The sequence below is a fragment of the Hemibagrus wyckioides genome, linkage group LG05 (genome assembly GCF_019097595.1).
Source record: "Hemibagrus wyckioides isolate EC202008001 linkage group LG05, SWU_Hwy_1.0, whole genome shotgun sequence".
NCBI lineage: Eukaryota > Metazoa > Chordata > Actinopteri > Siluriformes > Bagridae > Hemibagrus > Hemibagrus wyckioides.
This window is the reverse complement of record NC_080714.1, coordinates 10,519,482-10,540,794: the sequence shown is the minus strand read 5'-3', so window position 1 is coordinate 10,540,794 and position 21,313 is coordinate 10,519,482. Positions and strand designations below refer to the sequence as shown.

Sequence of the window (21,313 nt, the reverse complement as noted above, 5' to 3'; positions counted from 1 at the left end):
CATGCTGGATCAGGTTTAGGTCCCTTAGTTCCAATGGAGGTAATCTGTAATGCTACAGCATACTAATACATTTTGCGTGCATCTACCTTTAGACAACTGCATGCATATACCTTTAGGGCAAAAGACTGGAGAAGACACACATTTATGTGAAGCCCATATATATGTGTCCATATAACTGGCCATATTATAAAGTGGTATAATATATAGTTTTCACTAAAGCTATTTCATCAACTAATAGCTGATTACCATTTTTCCCTTCCAAACAACCAACTGCTGATCACTGTTGTTCCCAATGTCTCACCCATGTTCTTTGTTTTAAACTCTCTTTTTGGCTTTAATGACAAGTAATGAAAGTGAGGTAATCCTTCCAATAACTATTTCATTCCCAAATACTCATTACCAGTTCATTTATTCTGTTTTATTGTCTGCAGTCCCATTTCTATACCTACATTTAAAAGGACACTGTAGAAATTGTTGGCTATAATACAGGCTATTAACAAAACTCATGAATTGTACTTTTTTTTTTTTTGTTCCTTGCACAAAGTTTTTTTTCTGTACCCATGATATACCAGAATATTATTACCCAGCCTGCTGTTAAAAAGTCTGCACAGTGTTAAAAAGATGGCCTTCTGAGGGGTTTTCTAAAAGCCAAATATGATTGGCTGTAGTATTGGAGGCGGTGCACAGCCCTACAATTAGATATACTCTTTAAGAGCAGTATACAGACTTGCAGGTTGAGAAGACTCTTAATATTATTTTACAAGAGATTTTTTCTGTTATTCTTAAGTCATGTTTAAACACTATTTATCCATGATCAGATCACCTTACTGTTTTATAAGGTTATCTTTGTTTAAAACCATTATTATACCATACTATTATGCCATTAGAAAAAAATAATTTTAAGAACTGTTAAGAATAGACAAATATAGTAGCAATGTAAAAAAGGCACCCTTACTTATGTCTTCTTCAGTAGTGCCTGTATAAGAGTTTCCCAAGACAAAGAATCCTGTACACCAAATAAGGATTTGATTTTGTTTTTACTACTATTTTTTAGCAATTTATTTCGTATATGGAAACACTTTGTTTAATTTTTAAACTAATTTAATTCAATTTATGTATTATTTAAAATTTGAAACCATATTTATTTTATATAATCACATAATGATCCCACTGCAATTGCAAAAAGTTATTTTGTCACGCATCAGTTTTACACTTTATGGACAAGAATACTGCATATATCATATACAAAAATGACTAATGCGGTCTATGGATGGATTCATGCATGAAGTCTTACTTTATGGTGACCCTTATAAAAATTTCAGCATCAAAAAACACACATAGACCTCTTAGACATGCATACACTCTTGATGTTTTTGACTGTTAGAAAGCAGTGTTGCTCTCAGGTTCTGTCCTGGTTTCCCCTCAGCGTGGTAGTTGGTTCTGTGTTCTGTGGTTCCGTGGCTTGCTCTCAAACAGGTCAGATGGAGCAGTGAGCAGTGGGAGCAATGCGGCCCAGTGCAAAACACACACCCCGTCCAAAGAAAAGAGCCTCTGTGTTTTGGAAGCAGTGGAGTGTCCATGTGGAAAAGCAATAAAGAACAGTAACTGAGGGTAGAAAGAGGCAATGATGAGTTATTTAATGGTTTACACACAACCATTCACATCATTGACCCATTTTGCTTATTCATCCACTCTTATACGCACATACACAAATGCACCAGAATGTGGTGTTGCATTGCACATACAACTAGTCGCTTGTATAGCACACCTTAGCACTCAGTGTATCATAGGTACAGCAAAGCCCGTGTTTGGCCCATTAGTATTATACACTGTAGAAAAACTGTTTCATTTAATTAAACCATGTTAAAAATTGCATCCATCCAAGTATATTATTTATATTAGCCTCCAGGCTTATCAGTGCCTGAAATGAAACCTAACTTATTCTGTGTTTACTATTTTCTAATCAACTAATCAAATAACCACAAAATGCATGACTGAATCTAACTGACATACCTTGACATTTTTTCACTCTTCCCCTCCCCCTCTCCTGCTAGCATTCAGTCTTTGTCTCTTGCTCTCTTTTCCTTTCCTCCCCCTTTTCGCCGTCTCCTCTTTATTTTTCTTTGCCCAAGGGGCTTCAGTAAATGAAGGGGGTCCACTGTGCATCACTTATGCTGTTGACATGTGGTAGCAATTTCCCCAGGTTACGCTAAGCCTGCACACACACACACACACACACACACTCTCTCTCTCTCTCTCTCTCCATTTCTGTATATGGACTGTCTCACCAGGTCTGTTGTATGTTGTATGTGAGCTTAACCATTTGTGTGTGTGTGTGTGTGTGTTCATACACTCATATTATTTGATTAAAGTTGAATGCAGTGGTCATTTTGAGAAGGTTTAACAAAATTTAAAAGGCTTCTACTTGCCATCTTACCAAAAAAAAAAAATCACAAAGTCAAGTTCTCAGAGTTTCATTTGTCTGTCTTCATCTGTTCTATATGAGGCACAGAGACGCTGGCAGGAGGGGTCTCTTTGCTTTCACAAAGACAAGAAGAAAAGAGGTAAAGCCAAGAAAGGGATAAGGTTAAAGTCTCGTCTTTTCATCAATCACCTGAAGGAAAACACCTTTGCACCTTGACTGATTTAGTTCATTAAAGACCTGAGGAATTTTTTGAAAAAAAACAAAAACAAAACAAAAAACCCCCCAAAAAACCATACACAAACAGTAACAACAAACACATTTTTTGTTCATCTGGGTGTCACAGGTTCTGGAGGTAGCTAAGAAAGGAAAAGAAAAAATATCTCACCCTAATTAGCTCTATTTGCTCCTATTCATCCAGCCAATGAGTTGACAGCATAATGGACACATCAACCTCAGCCTGAAAAGTGTGGTTGACCCTTGGCCTGGAGTCAGAGGTGATCCAGGATCTAAATGTTCCTCTCTGTGTGAGGGGTGTATGTTTGTCTGTGTTTCTCAGAATGTGTATTGGGGAGGGTTGGAAGTGCTTATTTTAGACGGATAGTTACCTCAATGCTGTTTTTAGCAATTGGAAGAGGAAGCTGTGCTCACTTTTGTCAATTCCGCTACTTCGCTGTTGTATGTCTTATCCAATGACAGACTATTTTTTCTGAAACCTTCTTGACCTTTGGTTAATGTACAAACAGCTGTCTACTAGGCTTTATTATGTATGCACCTAAAGATGATAAGGAAGGTATACTTATATGTTTTTATGTGCTAACTCGGGATCTGTATACATTTAACATCTAATTACATGAAACTCTCTATAAAGGTATCTGGTTTTGAAACACAAATTTTGCTAAGTGTCTCCCATGGCAAAAACAACATCTGATACATTTAAATATCAGGGCCACAGAGACAGCCATTGCTGCCTATGAGTTTTCTTAGGACCTACAGGTATCAATCCTTGGACTTGATCCCTAAACATAGAATGTTTTCAGGTGTTTATATGTTAGTTTCTCCATGTGTGAATATATTTTCTGTTTATGCTATGGAAAAAGACACCCTGACTATTTCCCTCTGTAGTCATATGATCTGTGTCGGTACAGGATGTAGGCTTGTTTAATGAAAATTTACAGTGTAAAAATCTTACCTTTGATTAATCCTCCTGCTACCTGTCATTGTTTGAAGACGGAAACTGTTGAGTAGTAAAAATGTCAGGAGCAGATGAAGATTAGGAGCAGGATGTAAGGGGGGAAGCATTTGGGGAACGGGCAGGAAAAATAATCAAGTGCCGAGCAGCTCATACCAATTTGAAACATGTCCCATCGCTGTGCTCCAAGCTGGGTGATAATGATGATTAATGGCAGATAGGATGCAGTGAGTGAAACTGTGTGTATGTGAAGGTGGAAAATATGACCAAGAAATGAGCTCTAAATGGCTCCCTGTAGAGCAATGGAAGCCTTGTGATCAGTTCAGACAGCATTTAAAGTTTTTTTAGAGCAGGTGAGGTCATTGTTGCCGCAAAGTAATAACATTAACTAGCTTTATTTTTAATAGTGTGTACTGAGAAATATTACTCAAACAAATAATTAAATTAGCCAAAGTCTGTGAACAGTGATCTGTGGAATAGATATATAAAAGTGGAACTGTTTGTAAATTTGTGTATCTGCTATTGTGTATTCATGTAAAAGCGAAATTAAAAATGAACCAAGGAATCTCACTGTTTCTTCAAATACTCTTAGCAAAAAAGAAAAGGTGATGCATAATCTGTTGTTGAACAGATCCTAAGAAATAAAACTGACCTCATATTCAACATATTCTTGAAGAAGGTGGAGCAGGTGCCTGAAAGAATACTTTCTACTGACTCCCTTACTGCTACGAAAACTTTACTGCTCATGTTGGGGAAACACAGGGGTACTGGGAGGAGCGTGATCAGGAGGAAAGACCTCCTGTACTAGAGCAGTAAAATGTTATTAGACTTCTGTGCATTTCATAGTGGTTGCTCAGTGCTTAATCCATTGGACTAGTAATTGAAGGTCATGAATTCAAAGCTTAGCCCTGCCAAGCTGCTCCTCCTGGGCCCTTGAGCAAGACACTTACATTCACCTGCTCCATTATATAAAATGTGATAAATGACATGTCCATTCACTTCTGTAAGTTGTGAGCAAGGGTGTCGACCATATCACTTTTACATTGCACTTATTTATTTAGCAGACACTTCAATCCAAAGCGATTCACAAATAAGGAACTTTAAGCAAAGTGATATATCAAAGGGCAATATAAGTAAAGTAGCAGAGTACAGCATTGATAAAGTATATGAAACAAAGGACATTATTAATAATTATAATCAAGTACTTAGTAGTGCTATGATACAAGATTTTTAATATGTACACGGAAGAGATGGGTCTTTTATTGAAGATTGATTGTGCCGTCTGGAGTGAGGTTGGAAATTCATTCCACTACAGAGGGACAGTAAGTTTAAAAGTTTAACCTCGTACCTCACTGAGTAGGCACCACCAGGCATTAGCCTTTAACTGATCGCAGGTTGAAGGATGCCACATGTCATAAATGCAACATAATTGTACTTTACAAAATTTAATGGTGACTTGGATGCATCAGAAGAAGACATATACATTTCAGGACAGTACATTTTTTTTCTTCACATTTCCCAGGCTAGGGTCAGAGCACAGGGTAAGCCTAGACAGCCATGATGCAGTGACCCTGAAGCAGAGGGGGTTAGATAAATCTAGCCAGACTACTGTATGGGGCTTCCAGAATTTCTCGATTCTGCAGACTGAGGTTGGACACATTGAGTCTGAAAGGAAAATGCTCAATTGTTCACTTGTAGAAAGAACTGCAAGATGTGGACATTCTATTAATCCTAGAATCTGCTGGTCAATCAAGTGGTGAGGAAAACTATCAAAGTCAATAAAATCTTCAGAGCAATGTTCATCTTCCCCACCCAGAATTAGAGTCAGAGTCTATCACTGGAACAATGGATGCAAGGCAACAATACATAATGGATGAGATTCCAGTCCATCTCAGGATTCCAGTCCACCTTAGTCCCTGGACATTTACACACTGTGTGAATGACACAGGGACCAATTTTTTGTTACCAGTGCACCTACTGGCATGTTGTAGGAAAATGGGTAGAAACTGGAGAATCACATGAAGACAAGGGGAGAACAAGCAAAATTACACACAGCCATTAATTTAAGCTCATGTTTAAACCCGGGCCAGTGGATCTATGTGGTGATAATGCTACACAAGTTGCAAATCTGTGTGCTTTGACATGAGAGTTACTCATGGAGTTACCATGGAAAAAGCCTTTCATCTGACCAAAGATGATGTAGTAAACTCGGTGCCTCTGGAGGGAGAGACATAACTATAAACAAGTATATACAAGCTGTGGGGAGTGTCTCAATCCTAGGCCTATAATCCTATGTAATGGGAGATATTGAAGGAGTATGGTGTATCTGAGTTGCCCCTTTCTTGCTTTATATTCTCTGTATGAGTGAAGTGAGAGTTGTGTGTGGATTATTGACAAGATAAAAACTGTTTAAGGTGGGTGCTGAACTGAAAGGTGTTGTATTAGCTAGACTTATGTTTCTGGATATCAAGACACAACCAAGTTTGGAGAGGTGTTTACTATGCCCCCTTATTTGCAAATATTACTGTTCACTTGGTATCACCAAAGTCAACCTATGATTTCAACCTAAGTTGCCAGAAAGTATATAGTATCTCTCATAATCATTCTTTAAATCCCTGGTGAGCAGAAAAAGGATCTCAACATCCACAAATCATTGAATCTTATGATGGGCTACAACAACAGAAAGCCATAACATGTTCCAATCAGTATATAATACTGGACTGTTAAAGTTTAGAAAAAAATCACCTGGTCATTTTCCAATGAAGGTATCACAATCCATTCAAAGAAGACTTTGAGACCATGCCACAAGATGCAAACCGCTCATCAGCAGTAAGAATCAGAAGGCCAGACTGGAATTGTTGTGGAGTCAAGATTAACCTCTGAAAAAGTCAGAAGTGATGGAAAGGCCAACGTGTGGAGAAAGAAAAGATCTGCTAATGATCCAAAATATACAAGCTCTTCGGTCAAGCACAATGGCTTGTGCTTGCATGGCTGCTTCTGGAACAAGATCACTAATCTTCACTGATGATGTAACAGCAGAATGAATTTGGAATTAAACAAAAACTATTTCTACTAATTTACAGAGAAAAGCATCCTATATAATTGAGAGGATCTTCATCATACAGAAATACAATGACACAAAACGCAAAACAACAAAGGATTTCATCAGGGGGTGAAAGTGGAATGTTTTAAACTCACCAAGTCAATCTCCAAACCGTATCCCAACTAAACAGAATTTTACCTCCTGAAGAGAAGACTGAATGGAGAAATCCCTAGAAACAAACAATAACTGAAATAAGGTACAGTAGAAGCCTGAAAAAACCTCATAAAAGGAGAATGCAGCAGTTTTAAAATGTCAGTTGGTCACATGTTTGATGTAGTTATTGCAAAATACTGATGTGGTAAGTGTGGTATATAAACAAATAAAATAATTAAGACTATCATAAATACACTATGTTGCCAGAAGTTTTGGGACATCTGCCTTTACATGCACATAAATGTAATATGGAGTTGGGCCACCATTTGCAGCTATAACAGCTTCAACTCTTCTGGGAAGGCTTTCTACAAGATTTAGGAGTATGTTTATGAGAATTTTTGACCATTCCTATACAAGCACATTTGTGAGGTCAGGCAGTGATGCTGGATGAGAAGGCCTGGCTTGCAGTCTTCGCACTAATTCATCCCAAAGGTGTTCTATCAGGTTGAGGTCAGGCCAGTCAAGTTCCTCCACACCAAACTCGTTCATCCCTGTCTTTATGGACCTTTCTTTGTGTGCTGGTGCACATTCATGTTGGAACAGGAAGGGGTCATCCCCAAACTATTCCTACAAAGCATGAAATTGTCCAAAATTTATTGGTATGCTGAAGCAATGAGAGTTCCTTTCACTGGAACTAAGGGGCCAAGCCCACCCCTGAATAACAACACCTGAATTCAATGATTTGGAGGGGTGTCCCAAAACCTTTGGGTATATAGTGTATATAACAATAATTTTCTGGATGTATATATCTGAATTTTGCTGAAATTCAGATCTATTGTCTCATAATCATCTTTTGATCCCAAACCCATATGTTTTCACTATATAGCAAAAACAAAAGAACTGGCTGTGTTCCAATACTTATGGAGGTAACTATATGTTTTTTTTAAAGAAAGAAACATAATTAAATTAATTTGATATGCATGTGAGTAGTTTAACTCTCCCTGCTTAAATCATTTTGCTCAAAGCATAATAGAATTAAAGAGAAGCTTTTCATATTTGTATGAATTGACAAATCATAATATGAGGTGTAATGTCATATGATCACACAGTATAGATATGACTGCATCATAAAATGTAATTATATCACAGCAGATTGGGGGATTTTTATTGTGTTGAGACATTAAAAAAATATATATTTCTACCCAGTCCGGTACAGATCAAATAAACACAAATGAGTGCAGCTGCCATGTTGTGTTTAGTCAATCAGGCAAACGCTTCATGGACCAAATCCATGTAAACATTATAGAAACATCCACTAATAGCTAGCAGAGAGAGATTATGTGGCAACATGTGGTGAGCGTACTTGTGGCGTTAGCAGAGATTCTGGAAAGCTTTGCGCTCAAGGCTTTGGTTCTAAAACAAAAAGTCACAAAGTACTGAGGATGAGTCTAGGGACTCTTTAAAAGCAGACCATAAACTTAAATGCCTTTAATTGACTTGATGGTCAGTCACATTGAGAATGACGGACTTTTCTAAGGGGGTGGGGTGGGGGAAGAGACAAATAATAGAGGGTCTGTAATTTCTTGTCCTCATGTCTTACATTATAGATTCAAGAGACAAATTCTCATCTCAGTTGATATACACTGTTTTAGGACACAGATACAGTGGCTTGCAAAAGTATTCAGCTTTCTTTGTCTGATTTTTTATTGCAAACTCATGCTCTTTTACAGTGAAAGTCAAAATTAAGTATTGCTCAGCAAATATTAGAAAATAAACAAAAGAAAAATGTTGCTTGCACAAAAAGTTCTGATTGCTTCAACCCCCAGATTCAGGAAGATCTGTTTGAAAGATATTGCCTTAATAATGGAATAAATGACGTATAAAACCTGGCCTTCGCCTGTGAAATGTTAAAACTGTAAAAAAAAAAAAAGAAGCACCTCAGTTATTGTAGAGAATAAAGTAGTGAAATCTGTTAGGGCACTGAAAACAAAGACAGTCTGAGGAAATTACAGTGAGGCAATGGACTTGGACAAAGAGGTTGGACATCCCTGTTGGATAAATAGTAAGCTGCATCTTTTCACGTCAGCTGGACAAGGCCGTTCCTCAAAACTCCGCACAAAAACAATACAGAGACTGGTGAGGTATGCCACAGTGAGCATAGCTCAGTGACTAAGCTACAGTACAATGTACAGTGGCTGAGATTGGCATGAAGGTGCACCAGACAAGCTTTTCAAGAACTCATAACTAAGGACTGTATGGGAGATTGTCTAGCAAGATACCAAGAAGAGACAATAGATGTCTGCAGATGTGTTTTTTGGTGTCATGAGATCAAGATCAAGATACTATATGTGGGCAAATTTGGTGGGCACATTATATGTAGCCTTTTCAGGAAGGAACCTGTACTTCTTGTAAAAATTGAAGGGACAAGAGTTTGAGCAAAATACAGAGGGATATTATAAGATCTACTTCAGTCCATTAAAAACAAAATAAAGCTTGAGACAAACCTCACCTTTCAGCAGGACAATGGTCTTAAGGACCAAAGCAACATGGAGGAAATTAGGGTCTGTGGCGCAGTGTAAATTAACCTGCCAGGAAGCTTTTTATGTTTTATATATATATATATATATATATATATATATATATATATATATATATATATATATATACACACTGTATACACTTCTACGTGCAGCATATTTAAATTTTATTATTTAAAAGATGCTTTATAAAAAGATTTTCTGACATTGAACATTTATTTTCCGGGCCTTATACTGGTTAAAACAATCTGAGAAAAAGCCATTTGTAATCTTGTGTTTATTTGTGAGCAAGGCAGAGTAGGTTTACATTTACATCGTAATCTGATAACTGACAAATAATTTTATCAACAGGTTCCATGAAATATTACAAAGGAGAATCACTATCTGTTCATTTAAGTATAATTTATGAATGAAGTTGGAGGCCACACACTTTGTTATGTAGCTAGTAATTAATCTATTGAAATAAACAAAATATTTATTTGGAAGTGTTTATAAAAACAAAAATGTACATTATGATGTCCTTCCTTTAGTAGCCTTTAAATAAAAAATCATCCAGCTATAATTGAGTATTGTAGATGTAGATAAACAAAAGATATTGTATTAATGCCATACATTCTCTGACTGGCAAATAATAATACAGTTAATATACATATTCTTTAATTCATATTCATGTCAAAACTTAATAACTGCTTTGAATGGCATTCATATATTGTAGTATGCTTGAATAATTCATTAACAGCTAAACACACCTTTAGCACTAGATCAAGATAATGTTGGAACAATGTAGTGAGACCACTACAGAGGCTGAAAAAATATATCTGCCAATATGCTTCTAAAAATCTTGAACAAATTATATTCTTAAAATTTTCTCTGTGAGCTCTGTCTGTATGCAACTCAGTGTCTGTTCCAGAGCACTGAGTTGAAACTGCCTTAGGGCAGGGGTGGGGGGTGGACGGGGGGTAGGTTGTGTTTAGATGTCAAACTGCTGGGGTGAAATCAAAGGTAATGGAAAGAAAGAAGACCAAAAAGAATTTTTTACAGCACTAAGGAGGTGATGGATAAGGTGGCTTTCTGATATGCCTGTCCATAATTAATCTATGACTTTATGAATGAATAAATACAGAAGCTCTCTCTTTTCATGAACTTATTCCATGACAATGCAGCTCCTATTTGGTACTTACCTAGACCAATTACTCATCATGCATTAATAAATACTTTCCCTCAGATGACCAGCTAATTCTGGCCGATGTCCATGTGCATTTGGCATGAATATAAGATGCTCTATGTCCACAAGACACCTGACTTTTACAGATTACGTCCAGTAATGCCTGTTTTCTTTAGTTTCCCAAGCATATTTTTGCACATTTATAGACTCTAAACTCTGAAGTGAATATTTCATTTGTAATTTCATCCGAAAAGTTGCATTTTTATACATAATTTGTCTGACTGGTCAGGTCTTTGGAAGCTTGTAGCGCTACTGATGAAGACCAGACAGACACTGGAGTCAGGCTGCAGAACCACTTCAAATAGAATAGCAGATATTTTGAAGAATTGCCTCCTCCTCGGCCCACATCTGAGGTAGATCCGGGCTATTTCTACCCTTTCTGTGGCGTCTCAGCTGAGAGAATGTTATTAATTGTTACATAAACAGCAATTATTGCAGTACTGCTCTGCAAAGCGGAAAATGATGAATTTCACAGCAAATGTATTCAAATAAATGCATTTTAATGAGTGTGGTGTGCCACTTTGCTGTTACAGATGGAGAGAAAGAGGCAATTCAGAAGAGAAATGTTTAACAGCTGGTATGAGCAGGGATCCTCTATGTTTTAAAAATGTCACTTGTGTTATTTTATGGTTATAGGGTTGGAAATGCCATAAGAATTTATCCATAAGAACAACTAGCAATAAGAATCTAGAATCTCCTTTGTGGAGATTTGTTTTTTGTAGTTATGTTTATCTGCTAGCTAGAAAATCTTAGGCCCATGCTACACAATATAGAGTGTGTGAGTCTGTGAGGCAGAGAGCTTTGGTTGCTAAGTATAAAGTAATTTTAGAATTAAGCACATAGTTAATGATTTGAAATATTAAAAGATTGTATTTTAGGTCATCCATTTTTTTCTTCTCATACGGTATCCTTAGATTTTTGTTCTTTGTCCTGTGTACTCCCTCTACCAACCAAAGGCTGGAATGAGAGTTGGCTGTCATGAGCACTTTGACCGTCTAGTGGTTAGGGGATGAAGAAAGAGGAGAGGAGTGTGTAAGAAAACACACACTTCATGTCCTGGCCAAGAATTAATAGTTCAGCAAACCACAAGATCTTGAAAACGTATCAAGGACTTCCTTAAATGATGTGGTGCTGAGTGAAAAGCAGGAGAGGCCATCGCAATGGAGATGTTTTTAATGTGCTCGTGTGTGTCTGTGAGTGCTCCTAGACACGCCTCGATGCAATCTTCCCTGGCTGTACTTCACTTAGTCCACACTGGGGATCGTGCTCACACACAAATTTGTTCTTAGATGGTACCAAAGTCATGGATGTATTTTGTTGATGTTGAGCAAAATTGCTTTCAGCCAGTTTAGCATACAGAAGCAAACGTGTCATGCTAGTTTTTGTGTCTCTACATGTCTTTCTTCCACCATGATGTTGTGTAATGCAGCGGTTCAAGAAATCTTGTGCAATGTCTGCGTTATTTGATTTCAGAGCCCTGTGATCTTTCAGTGACATAAAATATTCTATGTATTATAATACACATTATAGGTGTGATGACAGAGCATCTTGGGCAATAGAAGCTGTTGGGATGATTGTGTAGCCAGACTTCTTTCTAATGAAAGAATTTTGCAGCACTTGAAGCTTCAAATAAAATACACCACTGCATATGCCAATGTACAGATGTGACCACACAGAAAAACCACATGTACACAATTAGCTGCATGTGTCATAAGAAACACACAGACGCTCACATCTATGCACAAATGTATGCACATAGACATGTACCATGATCTCATTATGATATCATGTAGAGATGGGATTTAAGATTGTCCCTGAATAGCATCCAGATTTTCAGCAGTGTTGATATTGACCAGTAGAACAGATTGACCATGTTTATCCAGATCTCCCACTACACAGGCTGTACAATCTCACTCTCTGGCTCCTATATGCAAACACATTAGCTCATACTTTGTGTGTATGTGCATTTGTGTATGTGGTAGAAAAAAAGCCTATTTATTCTTAATGTAGATTACAACTTATTTAAGCTAATAGACATTAAGTGCTAATATATGGCAAAGTCTGAATCAATCCTGTAGTCATCCCGTTTATCCAATCTTATCTCAATAGACATTGGTGGAAATACCTTAAACCTTAAAATTATGGAAATATAAGAACATATTACAATATCAATAGCCTGACATGTAGTATTGTACTATTTATCCTATATAGCTACACACATTTCTACTAATTAGGAACACCTTCAGTAGCATGATGCATCAAATCATACAGATACAGGTCAAGAGGTTCATTTCACATTCGCACCAATTATCAGAATAAGGAATATATGTGATCTCAGTGGTGAAAAAGTCTTTTTCCAATCTGAAACTGTCCAGTTTGGTTAAGCCTGTGCTCACTGTAAACTAAGATTCCTGTTCTTGGCTTGTTGAATAGAACCCAACCTCATCATCTGCTGTTGTAGCCCATCCGCCTAAAAGACTGTTGTGTTGTCTTTGTGGATATGTTTTTTTTTTTTTTTTTTGCTGAGTTGAACAAGTGATTAATAATGTTACAATAACCTTCCTCAAACCAGTCTGGCTATCTCGTCTCTGACCTCTCAATAACAAGTCATTTCCACAGACAGAACTGTTGTTCACTGAATGTTTAAATATTTTTCACACCTTTCTGTATAAACTGCATCTGAAAATACTCACACCAGCCCGTATGGCACCACTGAGATCACATTTATTGTCCATTTTAATGTTTATTGCAAACATTATTCATTATGCATTATTTTATGTAAGCTGCCTCTACCACATGATTGGCTGATTGGATAATTGCACAAATGAGCAGATGTAAAGTGGCTGCTGAGCATATTTGGGTATGTGTATTCCTGTTTTTTCTTCTCTTCTCATTGTGGTTTAACCCACAATGACCCATGACCTTAGATGAAGAAATAAATACAGTTTTGAAAAAGTGGTAGCGACACACCAGACACATATTTTGAGAAATTTATTAAAAGCCAATTTTATCTGCATTTATGAACATATTTCTATGACTCATGCATTCTCATATAGCTCCAAATAAAAGTAATCGTGTCACTGCATCACTTAAAGCTTTTCTAATAAATTGAGTTGTCACTGTGCTAAGCGAGAGGGTAACCAACACCTTTATTTCTGTTATCTATTTCACATGAATATATACCATAGTATGCCTATACCTAAATTTGATGCTAAGTATTAAGATATATGAACACTTAATAGAAAAACTTGAACATAATATTTAATTTGAATATATTTGAGTAACACATAAGGTTCTTGTACAATATCATTGTAGAAATAAGTTGTTTGCTTCCACTCTCACAGGAAGCTGATGCTCATATTATGTTAGAATTTCGCTCTGTATGTAAATGCTATATGTTTCATTTTTGACAAAAGGTTTAACAAATGTTTGCTACGGGTGGATGGATGGTTAAATCAAGATAAAAATCTTACTTCAAATTCAAAAAAACAAACAAGCAAACAAACAAAAAACCTACTGCCTGGATTAGATTTTATACAATAAAAATAATTGGTAATTAATTAATAATTAAGTAATAAACATAATTAGCATAATCACTTAATTATGCATCTGTTAAATTTTTTTTTATTCCTATGCTTCTCTGGCATCACAGGGTTATATGAATTATGGCATTTTTTTAAAATGAATTCGGCAATCTTATGAAGCATGAAAACAAAGAATTTTCGCTTACCATTTACACTTATGTTTAGGTAGAGATTAATTCCTACCGGTGACACTATTAGCAGGCAATTGAAACTATTGAGTAAAAATACTAAACTTGTTGATGAAAGATGTATAAACCAAGGAACTCAGAATAAAATCATAAAACAAGTCTTTTGCATGATTGGAGGTCAGACAGTATAAAAGTCATTCAATGTGTGCCCGGAAAATGTTGTGCCTGTAAAAATGCAATTTTTTGTTCTTACTAGACATTGTGCAAATTGTGTGTATTTTATAAAGAGGCCCACATGCAATGGAGTATGACAGGTTAAAAAATTAAACTGGGAGAACATGAGTGATTTCCTGCTGAACTGTGGACAAATTCTTCATTAGTTATGGCTTGCCAACTGACTGTGGATAATCCGTGTCATTGGCAGCAAAGGATGCCAGCAGATAGATAGGCAGAAACAGAGCAAGTGACAGACTGAGATAGTGTTCTCTATCATGAGGCTGGGCCATTGCCAGTAGAGCAATATGAAATGAATAGTTTTCCATCTTACGCTGACTAGGTCTTTTCTGTCTTGTAAGACTCCTGTAATGGGCTTTACCTCAGCAAGCATGCATACCCACTATCTCTCATTATTTCACAATTTAGTCTTTCTTTCTTTCTTTCTTTCTTTCTTTCTTTCTTTCTTTCTTTCTTTCTTGGTAACTGTATGCTTGCATTAACAGAAACAAAAGGTGCATTCTTTCTGAAGCTGATAGCATGTGCTAAAAGCAGCTAATTAACATCCTGGGACTCGTGTCATTTTACCAGATTTACTATCTGCTAAGACATATGAGCAATGGTTCTGTACAGGCTTAAGTCTTATTTCTTGTTCAGATACTCTTACAGAAGATTTGGAAGGCTCTTTGAATTACTTAAGTTGATTTATTTTTCTTAAAAGATATGTGGAAATATCTGATAGAAAAGTATGTGAAGGTTGCCTATAATATAAGCTATATTTGTGTGTTCCCTGCAGTTTATTAAAAACTTTTTTTTTTTCAGCTTGTTTTTGAGATTATTTCATGTAACCATTAAATATATCCATACCATCTCATTTCACTACTGAAGACATTTTTTATTTGTTTTCCTTTTTGTTTTTATTCTGATATTTCTAATTATTTTACTTAGGTTGATGCCCTGAGGCTGCGTCTGGAGGAAAAAGAGTCCTTCCTGAATAAAAAGAGTAAGCAGCTTCAGGATCTAACAGATGAGAAAGGCATTTTAACTGGGGAAATACGTGACCTGAAGGACATGCTGGAGGTGAAAGAGCGCAAGATTGTTGTGCTGCAGAAGAAGGTTAGTGCCAAAATACCTGCACTGAACACCACTGACTGAAAACTATATTTACTGCTGAAATGAAAATAATAATGATGACCTTAAAAATAATCATGACAGTGGAAATGAGGGTACTTGAAGGTACTTGGTGCCATTAGTGACATTATTGCATATACCAAAAGTATGACTTTAATACAGCTTTGAAAAATGATGGCAAAGATTATGTTTAGAGTGATGACTAATGGCAATGTAATTATGACTTCCCTTATGTTCTCTTTCCATGCTCAATACAGTTTAATTTTGCTGTAATTTCTTCAAACAAAAACACTTCATTAAACTACAAAAGAAGGACTGACAGCACTCTATTCTTTAATTCCATAAAACTTTTCTTTCCACAATTGCTCTAGTGAGTTGTTTTTTTGCATTGGTTTTGGCTGTCCCACTGGCTCCGCTGCCCTGTTCCTGTCTGGGATTGTCCCAAGCTGTTGTGGGCTTTTATTCGGTTTGGACCCTCTAAAGCCCAGATTGCTTTTGGCTTATGTTTCTCTGTTCCGAGTCTGACCCAGGTTGCCCTGCACTCGTTTTTGTTTGCTTTGGGTTCTGTTTGCTTGTTAGCTGTCCTAGGTTTTGGCCTGGGTCATCTGTGGCCTCACTTACCCTGTCCTCTGGTCTGGGCCTTGCTAGATTTGGACCAACTTCCTGCAGCTTTGGCCTGGCTGTAAAATGGGATGGGTTTGGATGCTATTTTGACCAAGAGTAGTCTATTGTGTCGAAGAAATGTCTATTTCGATATCTTAAGTTGATACACATGAGTTTAACTGTGTTGTTAGTTGGATTACATTACAGGGCATCAGGGGCAATGTACCCAAGACATGTCCGCTTACTCTTAAATGGTTTAACCTGCTGTCTCTGTAATTCAATTACAGTTTTGATTAAAAGGGCAAAGCTTGGTAAGATTTAATGAGCACAGACACTGACCTCTGAGGTCAGCCTGTGTTCAAGGGTGTGTATGTGTGTTTAACTTTTTTTTTGTGTTCTCTCTCATGACCCTAATGAAGGTTAACTACATTAACGGAGTTAGAACTACCTGCAGGGAGCCATTCTAACGCTCCCCTGGTCTAGACACAATGAACCCTCTTTACAAAACACACACACATTAGTTTCTCACTGTTTTGTCTTTCACTCCCCTAATCCTAATCTATTTGTCATTTCAGCAATTATCTATCCTCTTGCCTGTTATGTCTCTGTACTTTTTTTGTTTTACTAATTACCTGAATTAAAAGTGCAGTTCATCCACAACTCCCATTAAGATTTATCTCCAGTTCTCTTTGAAGCCACTCCCTACATCAGTAAAGTACTCCCTTGGCCTCAATTAATACTGTACACTCTCTATAATAGCATTGCCATTTGAATGACAGATTTTAGGTCAGAGAGTCCAACAGTTTTGGCTAAGCATCCAGCTTGGCTGTTATAAGATCAGCAGCTCCCAGGTCAGCAATCTCTCCAAGGCCAGCCCATTATGGCGACCTTTAAAGCTTTTTCATGCATAGTGACTTACTTACCTGAGTAGCCCCTAGAGCCTCACCTCAGCTCATAGCAGGGTGCTAACAAGCTCCATTGATTGTAGATTATTTATGAGGTATGAATTGGAATGGGCGCTCTATTTGGTTATGGTATTGTATATCTAATGTACTTGATTCAGCGTGTTTTTCTTGTGAGGTGTGGGACTTTTTAAACAGGAAATTTGGATATTTTGACTGGACAGAGTAAGAAATCTGAAAGCACAGGCCTCGTAAAACAAGCGTCAGTGTTCGTACCAACACACACACACACACACACACAACACCTCTTTTTTCAATTTGTATTTCCCTTCCATTGCTTCATGTACTGGGGCTTTTTTGTCAGAATGAACATAACCCGGTTTGCACACACATTTGCACATCCAGCTAAAACACTGCAGCTATAATGCTAATCTTTTCTCCACTAGCAAGGCTCCAAAACAGAGTTAAAATCAAGAAAAAATTATAGTAAATATTATTCTGTATAAAATTGGCTACAGTCAATTCTGTATAATTCAGAATAAATATTTCATCTGGGTTTTTCCCAAAAATATTTCATATTTGGATTCAATTGATTTGATTTGTTTCAACTTCAGACAAATGTAAGGTAACAGCATTAGAGCATTGTGTTGGCATTAGGATTATGTAGCAGTATTTGAAATCACAATTATTGTTAAAGTAAAAATGTCAAACTCTGGAAGCAGTGATTAGATTAAAGGTTAAAATATTTCATTGTTTTTTTTTTATTATAAAATGCTGTCATAAGTGTATAGTATGTTCTCAAAATCAATTGACTTTATGAATTTTACACATTTTTAATGCAACACTACTTTTTTTGCTAGCAGTTTTATTTTTTTTTATCTATATATCACAATATATATGCTATAGGAAATATTTTACTTATTTATTGAACGCATTTATTGAATTGATTTGATAAGATTTGATTTGTTTTTCAAACATTCCATTCCAATGATTCTCAGGGAGCTTGAAAAAACAATTATTGGATTGGGAAACTTTTCAGAACAAATGGCTTTGCAGTTTCTCTGTAACATATCTAGCTGCATCTTTGTTTTAGACAACGTAGAGGGTCTGGTGGTATCGGCTTGGCATCAGGCCGCATCACAACACTAAGTTGTCAATTATTTTCCTATCAAATAATGCCCCACTGCATTTTATGTCTTTACCTAGAACAGCTTCCCGTAAGTTTGCTCCCTCAAGCCACCAAAATGGCAGTTCCATTTAATAGTACCTCACAAACTGGTCCATTGAAAATGCCACAGAAGCTGTTTGAAAACAGCAAATTCAGAAACTTGCATGTGATTCAAATCACTTAATAAATTTAATGATATTCTCTCATGCTATGGTTTGTAACCTTTTGCATTCTATCTGGTAGTTTATGCAGAGGTCCAAAATGATTTATATTGTTTTCATGATTTTCAGATGAGGATTGTAGATCGGTGTATGTTGTGGCAAATCACATAATGTGTTAAGTCTGGGAATAGGTGTTGATCCAAACTTCACACTTGTTATATCAAACAATTCTGGCTTTTTTTTCTTGAACATGTGAAAGCTCCATTGTGCTTGCTCAGGGGCCCAATTAAATAGAATAAAAAGCAACAACTAACATAATTTTGCTCGATAGTATGACAAACTAATATATGTGTATTGATAAAGAACATAAAAAATAAATGAGTACTTGAATTCCTTGAACGGTTTCATTTATCCTCTGCTGATAATGTATATGACAGCTCATACATTTATAAACTGTCACATACTGTATAAGAAATTATTTTGGTCATCATTCTCAATTGGTAAAATGTTTGATGTGAGGTAACTGCTTATTGTGTTAGCATTAGATTTATATAGAAATACGAAGACGATATTTCTGAGATATTGCAATGATCGTCCTTATAACAGTTACAAACTCTGTAAGCAGTGATTAGATGAAAGTAGATTTAAGATTGAAATTATTTAAATATTAAAAATAACTATTTGGTGTTTTTGTGTCTACATTCACTGTGTTGTTTTCCCTTTTTTTTTTGTAACACAACTGTTTTGTTGCCAGTTTTGTAGTTGTACATTGTGATACATATTATGTGTTGTTATATGGTTATTATTAATTATATCTTTTTATTTGATAAGATGTGTAGTTTTCTTGTTGAATGATTGATTAAAACAGGGAAAAAAGCTACATTTACAGTATATCAGCAGATTCCTAAACTTGCTTGTTTGTTCACCAGCTGTGAATAAATAAATAATAGTCCATATATGTAATTTCCTTGTGCATTGTGCTCAGGGTAGCTAGGCTGTAATTGCCATCAAAAACATGATCAATACTGAGGGGAAAAAAAACACATAAATCGAAAAGTAGGAGCTGTTTCAACACAGTGTGGTTGGTTTTCATAGTTTTAAATATTTTCATAGTTTTAAATATTATACATTTAAATATTATTATTATCATTGTTGTTGTTGTTGTTAATAATAATAATAATAATAATAATAATAATAATAATAATAATAATAATAATAATAATAATAATAATAACAATAATAATTAAATGTTTTAAAACCATGAAAACCAACCTCATATATTAAGAATTAGTGAAGAATTAGTGAACATTTCTGTAACCAATAACTTGACTATTGTATGTGATCGTAAGAAACTTACTAAAATAATGTCATACTTATATTATAAAAAAAAAAGAAATAAAATATGTTTTTCATTTAAAAATTAGATTCTTTTTTCTTTCTAATTTACATTCTAGGGATCACCCAAATATACCTGACATTCTCACTGTGGACTCTTTGTTGATATCTATCATTTTATAACTATGTGAACAATACGTGACTGTCATTAATTAAAATGATTTAAACATAAAGAGACTCTGTGCAATGGGTAGAATGATAAATGTAGCCTTTAACTGTTTATATGGATTGGGATTGACAATTTAGTTTTAACATTTATTATGCATCCTCATGAATTCATTGAATTTGTTTCAGGAATGAACACCACCTGACATTAGAGGTCAAACATTCCCAATGGAAAGTCATACACACAGATCAACACAGACAAGCAAATTGCAGATCCAGTGAGAAATAATATGAAAAGCAATGTGGAATAAAAACACACACACACACACACACACACATGAGAAGTGAATAAGTGACCCAGATCTGTCACTGAAAATACGCAGATTTTCAGTATGCTTTAAATGGTCATTGCAAAACACTGATTTGTGTCCTCCAACCATTTTGCTGTTCATTTGAATGTACTTTGCTATTGTTGTCTTAGTAAAAGATCCATCCAATGCCAGTCACATTTTATCATGGTACTCAAGGGAATCAGTGATAAAGAAATCATTATATTTTACAGTAAATATAGAGTCTTTTACATTATATTCAATTTGTCTCTTTTGTGTTGCAAGGTTTTTTGGTTTTCCCCATGGTTGTACAAAAATTATTTCATGAGAAAATACAATACAATTTATGAGAAAATACTGTTATTATAGTACTAAAGAAATATTGTTATTGTTACAGGGATGGGAGGCAGGTAGTTAATATTTAGAGCTTCAGTTAATGTTCAGCATCAGAATAGGGTGAAGCTGGGGACAGTATTTAAGACATTGCTGATTCCCTGGGATTTTCATGTACACATTACATGAACATTCTCTAGAGTTTACACAGAATGGTGCATAAAACAGGAAACATTGGTTGAGTGACAATTTTGGGGAGGAAATGCATTGTTGATAAGAAAAGAACAGAGAAAAAAACGGAGATCTTAGCTTGAAACATTAAACCTTGAGGTGGATGTACTAGGACCACCGGCTATCATGGGAACAGACCCACCAAACCTGGATAAATAAATAAAATATAAATAATAAAATCTGACTTGGGGTTTATTCAACACTCTTCAACACTCAGGTTCTGGTGAGTTTGTACTTTCTAAGATTCTTTTTTGGTTGATATGTTTTTGGTTGATATGAGTGGAATCTGATGTTGTCTTCTGTTGTGGTAGCCCCTCTATCTTGAGGTTTGATGTGTTGTGCATTCTAAGATGCTTTTTCTGCTCACCACATTTTTAAAAAGTAATTATTTGAGTTATGTATATATGGATTTCCTCTGAGCTCTGAACAGTCTGGTCTTTCTCGTACAGAAAGGTTGT

At 35.8% G+C, this 21,313-nt stretch overlaps 1 protein-coding gene across 5 annotated transcripts in view; it reads left to right on the top strand.

The window, feature by feature from the left end:
• LOC131352661 (ERC protein 2) overlaps positions 1–21,313 on the top strand; it is a 194,786-nt gene that overhangs the window by 35,646 nt on the left and 137,827 nt on the right. For all 5 annotated transcript variants that reach the window (XR_009204539.1, XM_058388943.1, XM_058388942.1 and 2 more), the window contains one exon: positions 15,446–15,613. Coding sequence is in view for 4 of the 5 variants with exons in the window: in XM_058388943.1 (XP_058244926.1) it covers positions 15,446–15,613 (168 nt within the window). In the remaining variant the exon portion in view is untranslated. The remainder of the gene's footprint in view (positions 1–15,445; positions 15,614–21,313) is intronic.